The sequence below is a fragment of the Serinus canaria genome, chromosome 2 (genome assembly GCF_022539315.1).
Source record: "Serinus canaria isolate serCan28SL12 chromosome 2, serCan2020, whole genome shotgun sequence".
NCBI classification, from domain to species: Eukaryota; Metazoa; Chordata; class Aves; order Passeriformes; family Fringillidae; genus Serinus; species Serinus canaria.
The window spans coordinates 51294944-51315586 of record NC_066315.1 but is presented as its reverse complement, the minus strand read 5'-3'; the positions used below and the strand labels follow the sequence as shown (position 1 = coordinate 51315586).

The 20643-nt window shown below is 37.1% G+C and overlaps 1 protein-coding gene across 2 annotated transcripts in view; it reads right to left on the bottom strand.

Annotated features, from left to right (window-relative positions):
• POU6F2 (POU class 6 homeobox 2) overlaps positions 1–20643 on the bottom strand; it is a 311471-nt gene that overhangs the window by 17726 nt on the left and 273102 nt on the right. For both annotated transcript variants that reach the window (XM_030234220.2, XM_009098957.3), the window contains exon 7: positions 7529–7735. In XM_030234220.2, the coding sequence (XP_030090080.1) occupies positions 7529–7735 (207 nt within the window). The remainder of the gene's footprint in view (positions 1–7528; positions 7736–20643) is intronic.

The window sequence follows — 20643 nt, the reverse complement described above, 5'->3', positions numbered from 1 at the left end:
AGAGTTGCTGTAAGGGCCATTCTTTGTAAGTGGATATAGTAGACATGCCAGAATGATGACTTCATGGAACTGTGATCCGTATCTGGCAGGAATATATGTATGCACACTACAGCTAGAGAGATGAAGTGAATATGAGAAGGGAAAAGTGCATCACAATACTTTATAAGAATAAAATGAAAACTGCAAAGGGCCTTATTTGTATTTCTTTTACACAAGCTTTACATATTGCTGTCAACAGTGAAGGTAGTATTGACTGATAAATGCAGAGGTAAAGACTTAGTTAGGTCTGAAAGACTGAATTTTGTTCCTAAATTACGTATGGAGGGTATCCCTATGCTTGGGATGGTTGACTGGAGTTCTGTGTTAAAGGCCTTATGAGATCAGGGATGTTGTTCTCTGCATCCAGAAAGCTGCATAAAAGTGATAGGGTAACAAGGTATTTAGCATAAAATAAGGAAAGAGAAAGAAACTAGGTGGAAATCTAGAAAAATGTTGACAGAATATTTCCCTGTATCATAACAGAGCTGCTACTTGGTTTTACAGAGAGTCTGGACAAACAGCAAGGGCGAAATATGGACTTAATGGAAAGGAGAAGAAAATAATGAACTTAAATTGCAGTAAGGGAAGCTAGGGTCAGGCATCAGGAAGTCCTTTAGAGTGCTAAGGAGAGGTACCTAGGTTGCCAAAGGAAGTCAGGGAACCTCCATCACTGAAGATTTTTAAGAACAAGCTAGACAAACATCTGTCAAATATTGCATTATATTATATTATATTATATTATATAGGGACAACTGATTATATAGGGACAACTGATCCTGCCAAGTGGGAGGAGACAAACTACATGACCTCTTCAGGTCTTTTCCAGTGCTATTTTTCTATGATTCAGTGAAAAGGAAATCCGAGAGATGAGGAAACACAACAAATTAGAGAAGACAGAGGTGAAACAGACAAGTATAACAAAAAGGGCAGAAGAGATGAAACTAAAAGGAGTGGTACAAAGAGCAAGAAATGCATCTTAAGCAATCCCCTTCATGTTAAAGATTTTCATTTTTTTTTTTATGTCAGCTAGTTCATCCTGAGAAATATGGACATTAGGTCTCATAAAAACTAAAGTCAATGGAAGGTCTGAAAAATAAGTATCTTGATATAAAAAGACATTCCCAAACACTTCAAAATTGCATGATAATGCCTTACAGTAGTAGCAGTAGTTTAAGTGTTTCATGATTCTATTTTTCTTGCAAATGGAGTCCTCTGCTCGGTATACATTTCCTAAAACACATTTGATTTTGAGAAAGAGTAATGGCATGCTGAGGACACTGCATGATTCAGGAGCATGATGTCAGATGAAGTCTGTTTTTAAACCTACTCATATTGCATGCACAGGCATGGGCTTCAAAGGTGTTTCCTTAAACCTTCTAGCAATTGGAAATAAGAAGTTAATACACATATCCTCATCCTTCATGCCAAATCCCTTTCACAGTCAACTGTGCCAGAGTATGTCACAAATACTGTACCCCCTCACCCTCATTTAGGTTACTCAAATAAATTCAAGTAACTGCACATATGAATCTGAATATGAAAGTTATTTGATAGCTAATAAGAGCCTCTCTCCCAGTATAGTACAATGAAGTATAGTACATATAGTATAAAAGGTGTTTGTACACACTGCTTAGACTGACAGAATAGTTGCATCTGGAAACTAATATAGAAAATATCCTTAGGTTCACACTGGCTGTGTACACACTCTGCCCAAAATGAAGACTGCTGTGGACATAACTGGGGGCAGGACTTTGACACCATGAACTTCTGCTGACGTTCTTTTCAAAGGCTTTCTATTGAATCACAACTACTTTCAAAGCACACTGTAATTGAGGGTCTTTCAACTTGTTAAATGAGTTTGGGAATATAGCTGGACTTCTGTAGAAGATTTAATTTTGCAAATCAGGTGCATAGGTAATTGTTTTATCCCTATCAGGAAGGATATAATGTCAATATAACAACAATATTATTGACAATACATTAATCACTAATTATAAATTACTTATCACTTAATAATATTAATTAATAATGTAAATATTACAATAGTATTATAATAACTGTTTTAAATGTGCAAGTGCATAAATCAAAGGTAACCCTCATATTCCTACAGTGAACAGCACTGCATGCTTTCTGTGCCTCAGTTGCTTAGAATGACAGCTAATGTAGCGACATCATCCTATTCCCAATGGTTTGGTGCAGTTATATCAACTGTTTTTGAGATATCCTTCTCCTCCAGGTGCTGATGCCACAAAGAAAACTGGTCAGGAAAAGATGGAAGTTACAAGTCAATGTCATGCCGTGGCATGGAAAGTCTGATGTAGTCCCTTGTAGTAGTAAGTAGTCTAGTAATCTTGACTTTCGAAATTCTAGCAATTTATCCACAGATGAAATAGAATTATGCAATGATGATGGCAAAGGAAAAGGGAACAAAGCAAGAAAAATTGTCACCTTCATCACTGAAAGTCATATAAGAAGCAAAAGAAAAGCAAAGTCGGATTGAGACAACACAGTTTAGTGACTATATAGAAACAGAGAAAAAAGAGTGCATTTCTCATAAAACAAGACAGCGTCAAAGCTATAGGAGCATTGCAGAGAGGAAATGATTGAGAGGTGGTTAGATTTAAATGGGAGAGAATAACAAGGGATTGCATGGAGTTGTGATAACAGGATGGTAGGGTGTTTGTGGCAGGCTGCAACTGCAGAAAGGGAACATCTAATGTGAAATTTGGCAAGCAGATGTATGAGAATCATCACAGACCTATCTGAGAGGCATCTGTGTCTTTTCAACAGTTAATCTGGAGCATGATAGCCAATGACAACAAAGATGGGGAACTGAAAATGTAGGAAAATGCTACCTAGTAGCTCATTTTACTGTGTTAGAATTGCCAGAAGCCCAAAGTTGGTCTTGCTCTAAGACACGATGAAGTATGAAAAATTCTATCAGGCATTGTAGATACAACAAGACTGAGGACAACTACAGTGACTACAGTCCTGATTTAATGAATCTAGTATGCAGAAAGAAAGAGCCAGGCAAAAGTGAGATGGGAACCCGCTTTATGTGGTACACCAGAGAACAACAGAATGTCCAGAAGTTGCCTCTGTATGCGAAAGAAAATAGTTATGAAAACACCAATTATTAGGAGAGCTGTTTAGGAAATTCATAAACAAGAATGTGTTTGAACCCCAGTGACCATTGGCAGCTGGATTTTTCTCAGTTTTGCTCACTGTAGAATGATTTGAAAATCCTCAAATAGCTACCCTAGCCCTCTCTCATGTCAATGGCAACGATGGATATGTTAAGACACCTATTAGAGATTCAACTATCAAAAAACCTTTCTATTTTGATATCTTGACTTTTCCACTGGACATGCATATGTCTCCTTGAATATGTCTATACAGGAAATCCAGTTAACTAGCTTACACCAGATACCTAACTCTTTCATGACTAAGTTAAGCAAGGTGCACACTTTCTTAAATTTTATAAGACTGCAGTTCATAAGTTCAGCTGTGCTGGTGTTAAGCTTGTGTTGTTAGTGATATGAAAGAACACCTTGAAACAAATTTTTCAAATCTGATAACGAATGACAATGCAAACAAATTTCTACAACAAATTCATCTTTTCTTAAAAACAATGTGCCCTTAGCCATGCAACCTATATTTTGACAAAATTCCTCTTGAGAAGCATGGAGGGAGGGCAGAAGTTAAAGTTACAAGGTAGTCTTCTACTATGGGTCACGAAGAGCTTATAAAGCAAGAAACATAAAGTTAGAGAATAATTTTTTTTATTTCTTTTTCAAGAAAGAAGACTACAAGTAGAAAATAATGTATTTATACCAAATTTTTGAAATATTTTAGCAGACAGCAAGAAAATATAGTGAATAATGGTAAAGTGGCATCTGCAGGAAGAACACATGGATTTCTTCAGTTAGTACAGAATACCATGAAAAACTTACAAATCCTGTTTGGAGCATGCCAGGGGAGCATTTTGACAGGTAGTGGATCAGTGAGAAGTGATTCACATCAAAAGCAACCATTTTAGTGATACACATGATAACAATCAGGGAAGCAAAGATATATAATGATGGATACATCTGCTTATTAAGAAAAACTCTTCCACAAACAGAGATAGAAAAAAGCAGGATGTTAGGCTATACTGAGAAAATGAAAGAAAATAATGCTGAAAATAATATCATGTTATGTAAAACAGGGATGCATTCTCCCTCTGAACATGGCATTCAGTTCTGATCAAAAAATCTTGAAGAGTGTGGAAATGGCTAAGCAAAAATTATTAAAAGCAAAACCACCCTTGTTTACAAACAGAGATAAAAAGGATAAATAATAAAACAGGAGTGGAAACAACTGTCTGCTTTAGAAAGCCATTGCAATTTCTAGAATTCTTGGTGCTCCTTAGATTAGCAAAATGTTGGAAAGTAGTAAAACATCTGAAGTTTTATCTACTTGGTATAATTTGAAGAGGAACAATACCTACTCTGGGTAGTTTTAAGAACATAAATCAAAACCATGCATTTATACTTAAATACAGGAAGAACAGGACTACATCAGTCTTGCTTGTGTACATTGAAAAGCAACCTATTGACAGTGCAGAAAAAGCAGCACTGCTTTACCCTGCATGTAAGTATTCTATGAACTCATTTCCATTTGGAGACATTCAGGTTTTAGTCTGTCAAGTCTGAAAAAGTTGTATGAATAAATAACATATATAGTCTACCTAAGCTGACTAACAATATCTGAGGCATTTAAGTCTTCAGTCATCAGGGAAAAAGTAAGTACTAGCATGCATTACTTAGCAACTGGAGCAGTTTACAAAGGTTCAATTACTGTGACTCAGCTAACAAGCTGCAGCTCAGTATCATTACTCTTTTTCTCCTTCAGTTCTTAAGATTCCAAGGAAGTGACAAGTTGAAAGCTAAACTAGGACTATCTGTAACTGGAACATTTTTACTACATTATTTATTTCCTGCATTTATTTCTTCAAGACATGCTAAAAACTTTCCCCAAACTTGTGCTGTAATCTTTCCCCCTGCTGAAGCTTCCTTCATCAAGTTAGAAGACACCAAATGCTGTGTGACACCACTTTCAAAAATAATTTGAATTCCTGCTGAGCCCTCTGATTTGAAGCACTCACTCAATTCTATCGAAAAAGATATTTTAAACCTTATGACTTAATATGCTATCATTGGCCAAACGCTACAGTGAGTCTACCAGGCAAAAAAATAAACCCGGGATCTCCTTAAACTTTGAGCAAGTCTATTCACTTTCCAAATGATACAACAGTTTGCATAGTACTAGCTCAAGTGTTTTTCACTGTCCATCAGCATTATTTCTCTGAGGAATCTAGCTCTCATGCATCTTTTGTGCTCCCACTGAAATTCACGACAAAATTTTCTCTGACTTCTTTCAGTAAAACCAGAAGAGCCAGTAGAGGGAGCACAAATACATAGAAATAATTTTCTATGGTTCCTATAAAAACGATAACCTAAAACGATGTATTTTTTCCATATACTATTTACACTAAATTTTTTCCATATACTATTCACACAAAATTTTTTTCCATCCCTGATCCAAAATACTGTCTTGATTAAACTCAAGAAAGGCTAATTCAAGGTAAGGAGACTGCCTTGTTTGGTGGCCCTTCTTGCAATTCCTCAGACCTCAGGACTCTATGTAAGAAACAGACAGAGGCTGAACCCTGTGAAAATAGTATTGGCAAAATAATGTTTTCTACCTCCACAGCACTGCTGGGCAGGCCAGCTTAATGGGGATCATCTTTGGCTCTGGGACATAATCTGTTCTCTCCAGACTGATGTTTTTGCCAGCTGATCCCTGCACATGAGCACACAGGTTGGGCGAACAAGTACAGTACAGCATGATGTGGCTAAACAGTGCTGTCTACTTTGCACCCCTGCTCATTCAGCAAGCTTCAGCTTTCAGTGTTCATCCCTTTATGTGAGCCCAGTGCCACGAGATGTGCAGAAAATGTTACACCTCTGTACCCTCTCTGCCCACTGACAGTACTGGCAGACATTGCCTGGAAGAAGTTGTTTTGCTGCAGGATTCGGAAGGTGAGTTCCCCTGCATTGTGAGAATGTGTCAGGCAACAATACAGGTCCTTTATCCTCCTATTTACACCTAAATTTCACGAGTTTCAAATGGGATCTCAGGATTGCTATGATTTTTGAGTGCTTCCCCTGTAACAGAGAAAAAGATCTAATCCCTTCTGGGGACTGGCTCAAAATAACCCATCCCACACACCCCCAGGAAACCAAATGTGAACTGCTGAGTTTCATATTTCATTGTCAGGCTTTCCTGTGGTGGAGAACATGGAGCCTGCCCTCAGATCCATTCAGCTTTGTTTGAAACTGTGTATATGCAACCATTGCAAAAGCATTTGCCAGTAGCACAAGTACTCTCCCGTTGAAGAAAATAGTTAGATAAATGATAAGTGCTTTGAAAAATGCCCATGCTACATACTACAGAGGATAGGATGGGGAAAAAGCAGGTAACCAATGGGATGTGAAATGTTTTCAGAGCAAACAAAAAAGTGACATTAGAGAGCCATTGGTTCTCTACTTCTAAATTTGAAAAAAAAAGAAAAGATAAAATCATCAGTTTGGAATTCAGGTGGTCTGGGATACTCTGCAGCAAGAAGCTGCTCCCTGTGCCCGGAGGTGTCAGCAGGAATGGCAAACAAGCACTATCAGCAGTCGGAATGCCAAGCTGAATATTTAAGTGAGGGACATTTTTGTAAGTACCTCTTTGGTAATCACATTTGATGCGTTTTCTATTCTCAATTTCCCTCTTTCAGAGATAAAAGGTAGAACTACAATTCCTTTCTCTACAGATATAGGCAAAACTAATGGAATTGACTCTAGAGTGCTATAAGAAGAGCTACAGAAGTGTTTTTGGACCTCACTGTGGTCACTGGATCCATCCTTATGTCTGTCAACTACCTGTAACCTTACACTGAGTAATAATTTCTACAGAATACTTTCTGTCCATGCAATTATATATAATCATATCTGATTTTCCAGTGACGAAATCTAATAAGATTTTATAATTTCCCTTGTTTTCTCTGCATGTTGCAAATAATTTCAAGCCCCATCCTACTAGGTGACCACTGAGGAACTGAACTTTATAGGCCAGATGGGCCAGATGGATCTCCTCTGTCTCATATTCCTATTGCATTTTCATTGCAGAAAACATCTCAGCTGGTCCTATACTGACCTTGAAAAGAAAAGAAAAAGAATAAATGGATAATCCTTGAATGTATAAATAAATTATATAATAGGACATTATTAATTACTACATATACAGTATGCAGTAATACACTATGCAGGACAGAATTAATTTTTGTTATTAAAAATGGTGAAGAAGTTGGGGGTTTTAGAGAGGTCATGAGAGTGTCCATGAGGGACAGAAAATTTCTGTGTGTGTGTTTTGGTAATCATTCAGGCTACAGACAATTTACCTGCTGGCCTGGTTTGAGCGGCGATAGTGTTATTCCCTGGGTATTGATCACTGGGAGTATCTGGTTGCCGATGACAGTGGCGATGATCTGACCCTGGGCATTGGTCAATAACTGTGGAGTTATCGGCTGCACCTGAAGTCCCTGAGCTCCACCTGCCGCCTGGCTGGACGGGACTGGATTAGGCATCAGTGGGATTGTTCCAATAATCTGGAAGAAACAACACAGGGACAATGCACGCATGCCACATATACTTGCCACATGTAATTCCTTATATTCTGCATGTTGAATCAAACTTAGGTGATAAGAGCACAGCGAGACTGGTAAGACAGGCTGAGAGTGGGAAACAGTCATTCCTTCACTGGGGGGATGAGACTTTCCAATTCATTTGTCACATCACATATCACCTGTACATTTTACCACTGTCCACTGTCACCTGCTGCAAATCTGCTGTGGCTTAAGAGTGTGTAAAACAAATCCTGGGCCACACTCTGGGCCCTGGATCATGGTTTGTTTCCACTATTAAATTTAACACAGAGTGAGAGAGATAAAAGTCTCAATCTTTTTGTCTTGCTTTCTACATCATCCGTATAATGGGTTACTAGTGGGGCTATGTAATTTTACTTGATTTTCTGACACCTGGTACTCCGGGTGACCATCTTTTACTCCCATGTGATCTCAGGAAGACACAAAGGGATACTGGTACCTTTCACGGCATGCCTTATTAAGATACGTTCATAAAAATGCAGCTGGTTTTGGATGACAGCTATGAAGTACAACACAACAGGAGGGCTGATGTTAGATAAAATACATTAGCTAACATTTCTGGGGCAAGTAGTTGCAGAAAGAGACACTTGTGACATCTCAGATTTGAGAATACAGTGATTTCCTAAAATGTGAATGTGCCTGTAAAACTAATATTAGGATGAGATGTCAAACAGATGTCGTAAGAAAGCTTGTCAGTCAATAAGCTGCTAGGCTGGAAAAAGTTATGCTCTTGCAAGATTCTTTTTACAGGTATTAGAGAATCTGAAATGAACTTCTGATGAAACTTGGGCCTAAACCCAAACTTTTTCTTTTCTTTTTTTTTTTTTAAAACAGCAACCTATGAAGCTGGAGTCATAGGATTGTTGCAACAGGAAAAATAAAAAAAGCACAGCACATCTCTATTTCTTTCACCTTCTCCTCTCTCTTTATCATAGCCTCACTGAAAACATCTACTCTATTATAAGACTTCCAGTCTGCTCTTTCCAGAAACCTTGCTTCTTCCTTTTTATCCTCAGCGTTCACCACACTGTGTTGTCCATTTTGAATCTCACTAATATGATCCCATTTTTTTCCTCAGTGGAGATAGAAATATTGTAGTTTTCCACAGTCTATTTGCTGGTTCTCATTCCACTTGGGAGCTTAGTCATCTTTTTAGATCTCTTTGTTTCTGACAAATTTTATAGAAATTAATCAGCTGATTCACAAACCATTAAGTAGGTATGGAGAGCTGAATGGAGGGAAAGAGAAAGAGACATATACATAGCACTAGACACAGAGAAGTTTCCTCGTGAAAATGGGCTGAAGTATTCCTAATGAAACTCAAAAGCAAGTTTATTTCCCAAACAAATACATAAAACAAAACATATAACATTCCCATTGATTGTAACAATTAATTTATATATTATATCTATGGAACCCATCCAATACAGTGTAAAATTAGGTCTAAAATAACTGTTTGGTGAAAACATCAACTAGCTTTTTGGACAGACCACCAAGTTGCTAAATGAGAGTGCAAAAGTAGAACACCACTGAATCTCTTTCTGTGGATACATAATGAATACATGTGTGAAATGCATGGTGAAGAGTAGCAGAGGTATGTGAAGACCTCTGCCTACTGAAATCACCAGAGGTGACACACAACAACCCCAAAAAATCCATCATTAAAAAAGCACCATGCAAAAATATCCAAGTAATTCAGGAGATGCAGGTGGCCGTCATCACCCTCTCCCATTATTAGGCTAAGATATGACTCCATTGCGTGACAGGATCCTAATGAGTGACTTTTCCTTCAGCAGTCACACCCTGTGATGTGCCTCTAGGTAGGCTCAACCGTGAAGTACCAGGTGACAACCTACACTGACTCCTGGAGCAAGAAGAGTGCACTGTTGGCTATGGCAGCTCAGGAAACAAGCAGTAGGTGCTGAAGTTGTCATCAATTTACCAAACTTGCCCAGTTAGAAGGCCTTAGCATAGGAAGACCAGAGAACCATAAAGTAAAGCAGGACAGCTCTCCTGAGGGAGAACCTGATAAAATGGCAAGCCCAGCTACTAAGCTGTATTGTAAGAGCTGCATATATCAAGACTGCTCAAAAGACTGTAAAGATACAATTTAAGTTCTTAATGCATTGCTAAAAGGTAGACAGATCAATAAAGATTATTACCCCCATTTTATGGAGCATGAAAGTGAAGCACGGTGAAGCATATTCAGAGTTAGCCTTCTAAGCCGAAATTTCCTGAGAGTTTCTCTTTTCAGATCACAATGATTTATTTTATTTTATTTTATTTTATTTTATTTTATTTTATTTTATTTTATTTTATTTTATTTTATTTTATTTTATTTTATTTTATTTTATTTTATTTTATTTTATTTTATTTTAATGTCCCTAGCTGAATGGAAACTGCTTTCCTGTTCATGTGAGAAGATGGCTATTCACTGAGGAGAGAGGCATTTATTTACATCATTATCAGATTTCAAATTGTTTTCTAAAATCAGACTTTCAGCATGAAGGAAATACAACTGCAGTGCAGTGCAACACATAAATATCTCCCAGTTTTTGTGACCTAGCATATTTATGGGTAACAAATATATTCTTTCACTTTTAAAATAATCTCACCAAACAGAAGAAATAATCTTTCTTAATTTTATCAGCAGAGACATATCAAAGGCCTCCCCTTCCTTTGCCATGTCTGTAAAGGACGCAACCTTGGACTGTCATTACTCCAATGTAACTTTAACTATCAAGGTCCTAATCCCAGCAAAGCACAAAATGCTGTGTTGGTGTTATCAGTAATAGAAAGGTTTGCATTCACATTTAAAATGCATTTCTTGGACTACAGTTGGACATTTCATAGAATGACAATGCTGAAGTGGACAGTTTGTAAGGTCAGAAGCAGAAGGCTATCTATATGTATTAATGTGTGTCACACACCATACTGTACATGGCGTGCTGTACATGCACACAGACAGAAATGGAGCAGGAAAAACACAGACTGAAGAAGTGTTTCAGAAGGGCAAATGAGCAAGTGTCCTCAGGGGTGTTACCATAGGAGCCAAGGGTAAATCTTAATTGGAAACAGAAACTTACTGAGGTTTAAGAAGATTTTATTTCCTTTTTTACCAAGTAAATTCTTGTATGGTTAAGGAAAAGATATCCACTTGTCTCTACTTATACAACAGGGCTACTCTATTGCACACAGCTTTGAGATGGCTAAAACTGGATTCAGGTTTCCCCTTTCAAGATCCCCCTTGTCCAAGTACCCTCTCCTAAATATCCTAATCACTCACTGATTCACACATAAGGAGTACTACAACTGGATCCCTTCCTTAAACCTTGTGTGACTGATGTGATGCTGAACCACATCCCTCCTCCCTCTAATTTTGGTATGAAATTTCACCCTGGGCCCTGCTAATCTGTCCTCTTAAATTATTGTACAAGTTGAAGACAATTTATGGTTTTGATACATTTGAATTTTGTCAAGAAATAAAACAAGGCCATGCCACAGGCTTGAGGCACTGGCATGCCACAGTACAGACTATTTAATTGCCAGTGATTTCCCTAGTCGGGAGGCATTGCTCCTTTCTAGGAAATGCTGCTACTTCAGATTATATTCAAAGATGGTTCAGGAATAACATGTGACAGGGACTGATCCCAAAAGATACTTACAGAGTCACGCTGAATGGTTTGAGTTGGAAAGGGCCTCTTAAAGACCATCTAGTTCAATTCCCCAGCCATGGGCAGTGATGTATTTCACTAGACCACTTTGCTTAAAGCCCCATCCAACACTTCCACAGTGAGAACACATTCTACAATGCTATGTCGTCTCTGAGACAAAGCAGAATAGGCTTCTTACTTTGTCAATGCCTGGACTTAAAATTCTTAAACAATCCTGCTTGTCAAAGATGTTCTTGAGGAAAAAAAAGCCACATCCCTGAAAGTTCTCATGCTAGAAAAGTATAATTTTAAATGTATTGAGAGTTTTTTGTGTGTCTTTTACAATTCCTTTTATACATCATACAACTGAAAGCAAGCACTCAGACAGTTTTGAAAGCCCAAGGGTTAACTCAAGGGACCCCCTTGTCAATACTTCTCTAAGAGAGTCAGGCACAGTAATCTGCATAGCACTGTTGATTAAAACAAATTACAGCAGGTTGTATCTTTATGAGGTACAGGTTCTCCATATAGATACAAAATGCAGTGCAGGTGGAAACAGTACTGAGATATTTAATGTAAATTCAGACTTCAACTTTTTTTATAGAGACATGTTTTTTGTCTTCTATTACTCACAGACTGCAATTCTGGCCCTCTCCAAGCGACAGAGTGCTGTCAGAATCCTTGGTGGAGTCAGATTAACACTTCAAGTATTCAGTATGTTTCTTTCTTTCTTGTTCATGGACTAATAGATACATCAATTGTATCAAGCTGCTTAGACAACAGTTTTTGCAGAAATTAATTTATTATTTTTCTGCTTCCCAATATTAGCTAAATTTTAAAAGTCAGTTGTTTGTTTCTAATTTTAAAAGAAATTGGGGGTGATTTTTAATAGCATCTGAATATTTTCTACTGATTAATCTATTAGTGTGATTTTTGCACCCTAGGATTTTAATATATCTGACATTGGATCTCTCAGATCTTACAACTTGAACCTACCATTGTAAAGATGACTTCTGCAATAAAATTGTAGGGCTTGGCTTGCACATGAAATTAATTTGTCAACCTGCACCTTCATACCATGTGTGGGCCCAGTGTCTTTTCTTACATAGTCCTGCAAACTGCAATGAAAGAATAGCACACAGTTAAAGTGAAGGTAAAATCCCAAGTAATGGAACTGACCATGGAGGGGAAAAATCCCAAATCCTCAGTATATCAAAAATTTCTGTGAATATTGCCCCCATGTCAGGGTTATGTCCTAACACTGATTAACTCAAGTTTAGTCAGCATTATACCTTTAAAGAGATTCCAGACTTGCTCAGTAAAACTTTCTTCATAAAAATGAAATAGAAACATATGATCTCTTAAAAATCTGATCCTTTGAACAAGCAATTCTTAAGAAAGAATAACATTAAAAAAGTCCATTCTTATCCTTCCTTCATATTTAATTGCCTCTGTGGTTTACTTTGCTGTAACACACAGGTGGAAACCGTGGACAGAAGCTGAGTGATTGCTCATAACTTCTGGGGATAAATGTCTAATTGCAGCACTGCAGATACAAAACCAGAATCTGCATAACTCTGTGACAGCCTAATAAGATGATTTCCCAGTAGTGAGTCTTTCCATGTGGCTCCTAATAAACCCATTGTGTCTTGACATTAGGTGAAGTTACCATGATACTCTAAAATGAAGCATGCAACTGTTTTTTTATTAACTTTTTCTCCTTCTCCTCTCATCAGAAACAGGAATGGTGTCCTGCTTCATTACTTTCCCAGCATGACCAAAGGAATACTACAAACTGTAGCCAAACTGGTTCAACAGCTGCCTTTGTTTCTTCTCTGAAGTGTGAGTAAAATTGAAGGCCAACTACACTAGTTTGTTTCTACTGTCAGCCAGGGCTTACATAAAGCAAATAGTGGCATTTCATCTAAAAAATGTCTTCAACTATAAAAATTAAATATTAAGTATTTTTAGTAGTATCATCAAAATAAACATCTCTTCAATTTGATCAGTGTTACAACTCTTTAAATATTGAAATTTAATTATTCAGTTTTGAACAACAGAAGAACAACATAAAAAGAAAACAGAAAAATGGGGAAGAGTGAAAGAAGCAACAGAAAAATTGTTCAGCAAAATAAGACAAAACCACTATATGCACGTAGACATGAGGGTGTTGGTGGATGAGACTTGGCAACCTGTTCTTGCAGCCCCGAAGGCCAAGAGCATCCTGAGCTGTATCAGAAGATTTCAGGGGAAGTGTATGTCTCCTTCTACTCTGCCCTCATCAAGCCCACATGGAGTGCTGCCTCCAGCTCTGTAATCTTCAGTACAAGAAAGACAGGGACCTTGCAGGTCCAGAGGAGGTCAAAAAGATGATCAGAGGGCTAGAGCATCTCTCCTATGGAGGCAGGCTGAAAGAGTTGGGGCTGTTCAGTCTGGAAAAGAGAATGCTCTGGGAAGAACTTACAGCAGTATCCCAGTACATAAATGGGGCCTAAACACTGGATAGGGACTGTTTTACAAGAGCATGTAGGACAAGGGATCCATGATAGGACAAGAGGTAATGGCTTTGAACTAGGGAGGGGAGGTTTAGATGAGATGTTAGGAAGAATTTTTTACTATGCGGGTGTTGAGAACAGGTCAACCAGGGAAGCTGTGGATGCCCCATCCCAGGAAGTGTTCAAGGCCAGGTTGGATGGGGCTTTGAGGAACCTGGTCTAGTGAGAGTGATCTATGCCCATGGCAGGGGGTTGGAACTAGGTGATCTTTAAGGTCTCCTCCAAGCCAGATCATTCTATGATTCTATGATTTTGTACAGTTTTGCAAACTTTACTCAGAAGTAAAGTTTGCAAAAAAATACGTATCACTTATTTTCTACCAATGCCAATAACCCCAGCTATTTATATGCACTATACCATATACATGCAATCTACTCCCAGTCTACACACTGAAAAACTGGAATCAGGAATACAAGAAATACAATTTGCAGACTTCTTATTAAAGTAATGCTATTCCATCTCATTCTTTGGACTAATGACAATATGATTCTTGAACCTCGTACAGGATGAAACTAAGGCTGCTGGTGTCTTTCAAATTAGAACTGCTACTAATTCATGCAAAGTTTGCAAATTTTTTTTTTTCTGCATAGTATTTCCTAATGACAAGTGAAAAAGATAGCACAACAAAATGGTACTTTGAGAAAAGGCATAATACTGGAAACAGGCACCTATGAAACTGTACTCCTCTGTCACCATTTTATGTAAGGAATTGTAATATCCAGGTTAAGTATTGTTCTCATATCCTATATTGGATAGGTTATTGCTTGTAAGCATCATAATGGAACGTTGAGTCCAACATTCTGCCTGATTTTCTCAGTGGTTTTTTCAGAAAATCATGTTTGTACATTAACATCAAACTACACAGGAATTTGTCATCACTGTAGGAATTGTGTGGTGAAATTTTTCTTAAGCAAATACTATTACATTCTCCTAGTAGGAGCATGTGTACTGCCATAGAAAAGAATGTCTTTTTTATCAAACATTCTGAATAACACAAAATTTTCTCATTAGAAAAATCTAAATATATGTAATTTTCAAAATAAGGACTAAAAATTATATTGAGTGTCTGTTGAATTGTTCCTTTTAAGCAAAGAGCTTATCAGATTTAACTTCCTTTCAAAAACAAGAATTAAATCAGGCATCATGACCCTTAGAGGTCATAGTTCTCTGAGCTGAGCAAAACAGCTGTTGATGTTAATTAGATTTGCAGGTCCTAAGTATTTCTGAAAATCAGCTGGTTAAATTCTTATGAAAAGATTTATTATTTAAAATTATTTGATGGATGTCTAGTATAAAATATTTTAGCAATATTTTTGTTTGTTATGACAATAGAGACATGATATGTTATGACAGGACAGCCAATACTTTCTTCATTGTTATGACAAAACCAGCCAGATTTTATTTATAATTTATTATTTATATTAATTATTTATTATTTATATTTATTATTGATAATAATATTTGATGATCACTAAAAGAATTTACAACTAATTGTTTTTTAGCATTTTACTGCTTGCCTCCCAAGCTACAAAGAGGTTTTCTGATTTCTGTGCAGATCATTTTAGGATGTGTACAAGCAACACACATTTCTGTATATGGGGTTTTGGGGTTTTTTTTGGTAAATCCCTTTGATAACCAAAAGTAATAGCATTCATTTCCTCAGGCATTAAATACATACCAACTGGGCCAGAAGTGTGAATTTCTAGAATTAATTACAACGAAAATATTTTCGGAAATATTCATTCATCCCTATTTTTTTTTCATGTGAGCTGCGATTTTCATAGTCACCTAAAAAGTATCACTGTTGTTTGGCTTCTCTGAAGACTTCAATATCAACTAAGTATCAAACATCTCAGAGCTAAGAAATCCCTGCTCTGAAATAAAATTTCTCAACCTTTTCTAACTTTGTATTTGGGCTGCAGCTGCTAAACCAAACATCAATTTGTATCTTTACACTACAAACTGGATTTAGATTCCTTTAGAACAAGGATTGCCTCTTTTGAGCAATAACATTATTTCCTACTGCTTCTCTTTCAGAGCATAAAGAGTGGACTTGCTTCCAGACACATCAGAATCTAACATACTGGACAAACAGCACAAGAAAATGTAGGCATCCCTACGCTTTGTACTACGTGCCATACTGAGCCATTCAAGGGTAGCTCGGGAAACAAATTCCCATTTCTCAGCATGCCTAACTAGGCCCAGCACAATGTGTGCCAATGTGATTAGCTTGCTTCTATGCCATGGTGACATTATCAGCTTGTTTGGAAATACCTTTGCTACTTGGTGCTGTATTGCTCTGTACTGGCCCACTACAGAGATGCTATGGAGAGGTGAGGAGCCAGAATGAGGCAGGGTTTAGTAATTGCTCTATGATCCTGTGATTTTTAAATAAGAGTTGCTATTGTGACATAGCCTTGCACATATATGAACATGATAACATCTTCCACTGCCAAGCAGTTCTCACTGAAATAGTGTGGGTTTAATTTTTCAAATTGTAATCTTACTCTTTTTTTAAAAAGAATGTGGCACACTACTGGCAATGCCTGTGTCTGGATGAGCAGGACTACTTCTGGTATTATCCTTTTATTTCTTTCCCTTGATTGTTCCTTTAAACTTGTTTTGCATAGACAATTAAGAAGATGGCACTGACTTCACCAGGTGGTCACCACTGTCACTGGTTTATCTTGCGATACCATTCCTGAAAAGTTATTTCACTGGAAGTATTATGGTTTTGCAAATGTGTGCCAAATGTGGCTACCTCAAAGACAGATTTCTTTTTATTTTTCATTGATGAAATTTTCTGAGGAAACAAAAGTAATTTTTGGGAAACTTACTTGAAAACTTAATGATATTTTATTCTGTCCTTGACTTGTCTGTTTAGAATACCAATGGATGTTTTCTCAGGTACTCCATGAGAAACTGGATTGAAATCACTAATCACAAAATAATCTTCAGATGCAATCTTTAGGACCAGAGTTCTTTAATTAGATTATAGGTCAAAGAATTTCTAGGCCATCAATATAGTCTCAAAGAAACTTCTCACATCTTCTGACTATCAGATTACCTGGACTATACAAAATATTTATCAGAGATCACCAGATTTCTGTCTGTAATTCTTAAAGGTGAAATTAATTGTGCATGCTGATTTATTCAATCATTTCAGAGTTAGCCAAAATTCATTGCAAGAAGGTTAATATATATTGTAATCAATCAGTAGCAGTGATACTCAGCATTGTTGTTAGACAATTACATTTCTCCAAATACTGTTATAAATCCTGAGCTTGCTGTACAGATGCCATGACTGTGGATGATATGGTAGTTGTCTCAATCCATAATTTCAACACAGCACCTGTACAAGATGACATCTGTCTAAATACAAATTCATGCCCCACTTAGGTGATGTTTCTACAATTTTAGATAATCTAAAAATTAGCTAAATAAAATACAAACTGTTGGTCTTACTAATTAAGAGTTGTAATTTTTACTGTGATAGTGTATGAAAGCTCAGGGCAAGGCTGAGATGAGTAACTGTGAAGTGGTACACAAATGTACCACTGAAACACTTTCAGTGCATTTCTTCCATAAGTGACTTTTCTGCCTACTGAGAGCAAGGCACAATGCTTAACACAGCATGACTATGATGGAACAAACCATCCTGGATTATCTCTCTACTATAGTGGATATCACTGTGGAAACCAATATTTCAACCGATAACGGGGAATTTTGCTACAATGCACTACAATTTTGTGGGAGTTGAAGACAAAGAGAAAAAATTCATTTCACTGAAAGAAGGCTTAGCTAGATTGCATATAAATTCTTGAATAGAAGATAGTCATGACTCCAAGTTTCTAGATTTGAATGTCTAGGAATAAAAATCCTGCCTGAGATCAAATATAACTTCCTTTTGTCATGCATTCAGCACAGAGTTGATTGCTCAGTTTAGTACCAATGAAAATTTTCCAACCAAATATAAGCTGGGCCTTAGTCCTTCTTACCTTGCAAAATTTGTTCTGGCCCCTGCCAGAACAGTGCTCGCCCAATCAGTTTACCTTTGAAAAGTTTGTTAAATTCCAGGTCTCAGTTAAATCACGTGTAATATGTTAGTATAAATACTATTTACCTCCCCTCAAATATTCCTACAAGTTTAAAGTAATTTTTGTAAGGCTACCTAAGAGCTAGAAAGACAAGATATAAAAACAGTAGAGAAGTTTTATGTTGAAGATGAAAATACACTCATCTGGTTTTCTTGAAATGATTTTCAAATTTAGGGAAGACAGAGCAAGAGACTGTTTATGAATCTGTGTGGAGAACATGCAGCTTAATTACCAGTTTCACGAAGGCCTGGTCTGTAGGTCTGCTTAAGGAAGAGCAAAGTAACTATGATTTTCTTATTAAAAGAAGCATTGGGCTGGAGGTAATCCTATCTTCAGCTCCTACATTGCTACTCTGTGGAAGCAACATATTCCTGACACAGACAGGCAAATTAAAATTTGTTTATGTATTTTTATATTAATTCAAACTACTTTATATTTCCCTTATGCTGTCAGCAGAGCCTAGATCCCTGAGGCCTGTTCTGTGGAAGGCAGATCACAGGCAATTTTCTATTCTTGCATGTGTTCTCTGTAACAGTCCTAAAAATATTTCCTTTTGAACTGTGATCTGCAGGCCACCAAAGGTGACGGGCTTCTTTACTTTTTTGACTCTAGACAAAGGGAATGGTAAGGACAGAAAATTAATTGTTTCCAGAATCCCTTCTCCATCTGTGTAGTTGTCACATGTCTTATACTTACATTTTCAGTTATTTTGGGCAGGCCACTGTTTTTTTTTTTGGTATGTTAGAATAAGACCTTAGCACAGTGTTCCAGTGTGATTATGTATTCCATTCATGATTATGGGGGTTCCGTAGACAAAAAAATAACAACATTCCTATTTGTCATCAAAGAATTAAATTGTTATATTACATAATAGTCTCACATTTCCTTAGTTAAGATGACTGAATACTGATGCACTCTATCAAGACTTTCAAGTGGGATGCTACTGCTGCACTTTCTGATAATTTTTACTGGATTACAGGTTCCTGAGAGAAGAACAAAGGGGGTGCTCCTTTAACTTCTTCAGTACTGAAATGCTTCCTTTACATAAGGAAAATACCTTAATGCCATTAAAACATTACGTAAAATATTGAAAATTATAGCCAAAAGCTGGGGGAAAAATGCAGTGATAGTCTAGAACTGACTCTCATATTTACAATTTATTTTTAATGTTTCCCTAGAGCTATTGTTTTCCACATTACTCCTGCAGCTGTGGCTGCTGGGGGGTCAGTGGACCTCAGCTTGCACTGAATAAAGAGATCCTTAGCAAGTTCAGAAGACATCATTCACAATCACAGCTACAGTCCTCCTGTAGGAACCTCAGCTGTTCCTCCACAGGATCATTCATGTCAATTCCACAGCTCGGCTTTGCCAATTGACACTTAAAGTCACAGAATCATACTGGTTGGAAAAGACCTTTGAGATCATCAAATCCAGCCATAAACCTGACACTGCCAAGTCCACCAGCCTAATTCAACCTTAATGCCTTCATGTGGAAATACTGAAATGAAACAAGAAGGTTCCTCATGGAGAGATGTACTATACTCAGTGCTTTAAAGAATCAGATAATCTAACCACGGTTATGTTTAGCACATGAAAGTGTAAGAATCATCGGCTGTTGCTTCCTTCATTCAGGCTTTACTTTACTTTAAGTAGTCTCCCTGTTAACAATTTGAAGAGAAAGATATTTAATAGAATTAGAAGTGGTGGAATCTTCCAAGAGGAGAACAAAGTAGATGTGAACAAGAGAAAAAAGCAACAGCAAAATGAAACTTAGTTCTAAACATTGTCAAAATGCACACTGTAGTTACAGATGTTCTTGTAATACATTTTTTAAAAAAATCAACTCAGTCTCAGTAATGTGAAACCTCCAAAAGAACTTCTTGTTCAATCTTGGAGCAATAGTGGAGAAGATTTCCTGGAATATGGGAACTACAGCAGAAGAATGAAGAGATAAGTGAAGAGAAAATGCCATACTATAATTAATATATTGAATATTTAATTGCAGGTAATCACAGATTTTTAAATTTACAAGTCCAAGAATTGTGCTCATTGCTGAGACAGAACTGAGTACATTAACTGCCCTTGAAACAACATCAGTATTTGTGGGTCCCATCCAACTCAGCATATTCTCTGATTCTGTGATGATAGTTGAGATGGTACATCTACCACTTTCTCCTTCGTCCCTCATATCCCCCTCCCTGCCATCACCTCACAAAAAAACCAAACCAAATCACAACAATAACAAAAAATCAACAAAAAACCAAAAAAGCCACCCCACACCAAAAACCCCAAACCCAACTAAACAAATCCCATTCCCCCTCCCCCACCCCCAAACAAAACAAAAAAACCCAAACCACAAATTCATTTATCAGATTCAAAAGAAAGTTTATCCAGGCTGAATGTAGACAAGATTTGTCAACCACGCTGCTTCACTCAGAAATGAAAATGTAAAGATGTGTAAACAAGAAATAACCTCAAAAAATGAATTAGCATCTCAAAAAAAAAAAAAGTTATCAAATATGCATTTGTTTATCACAGTCAAGTTT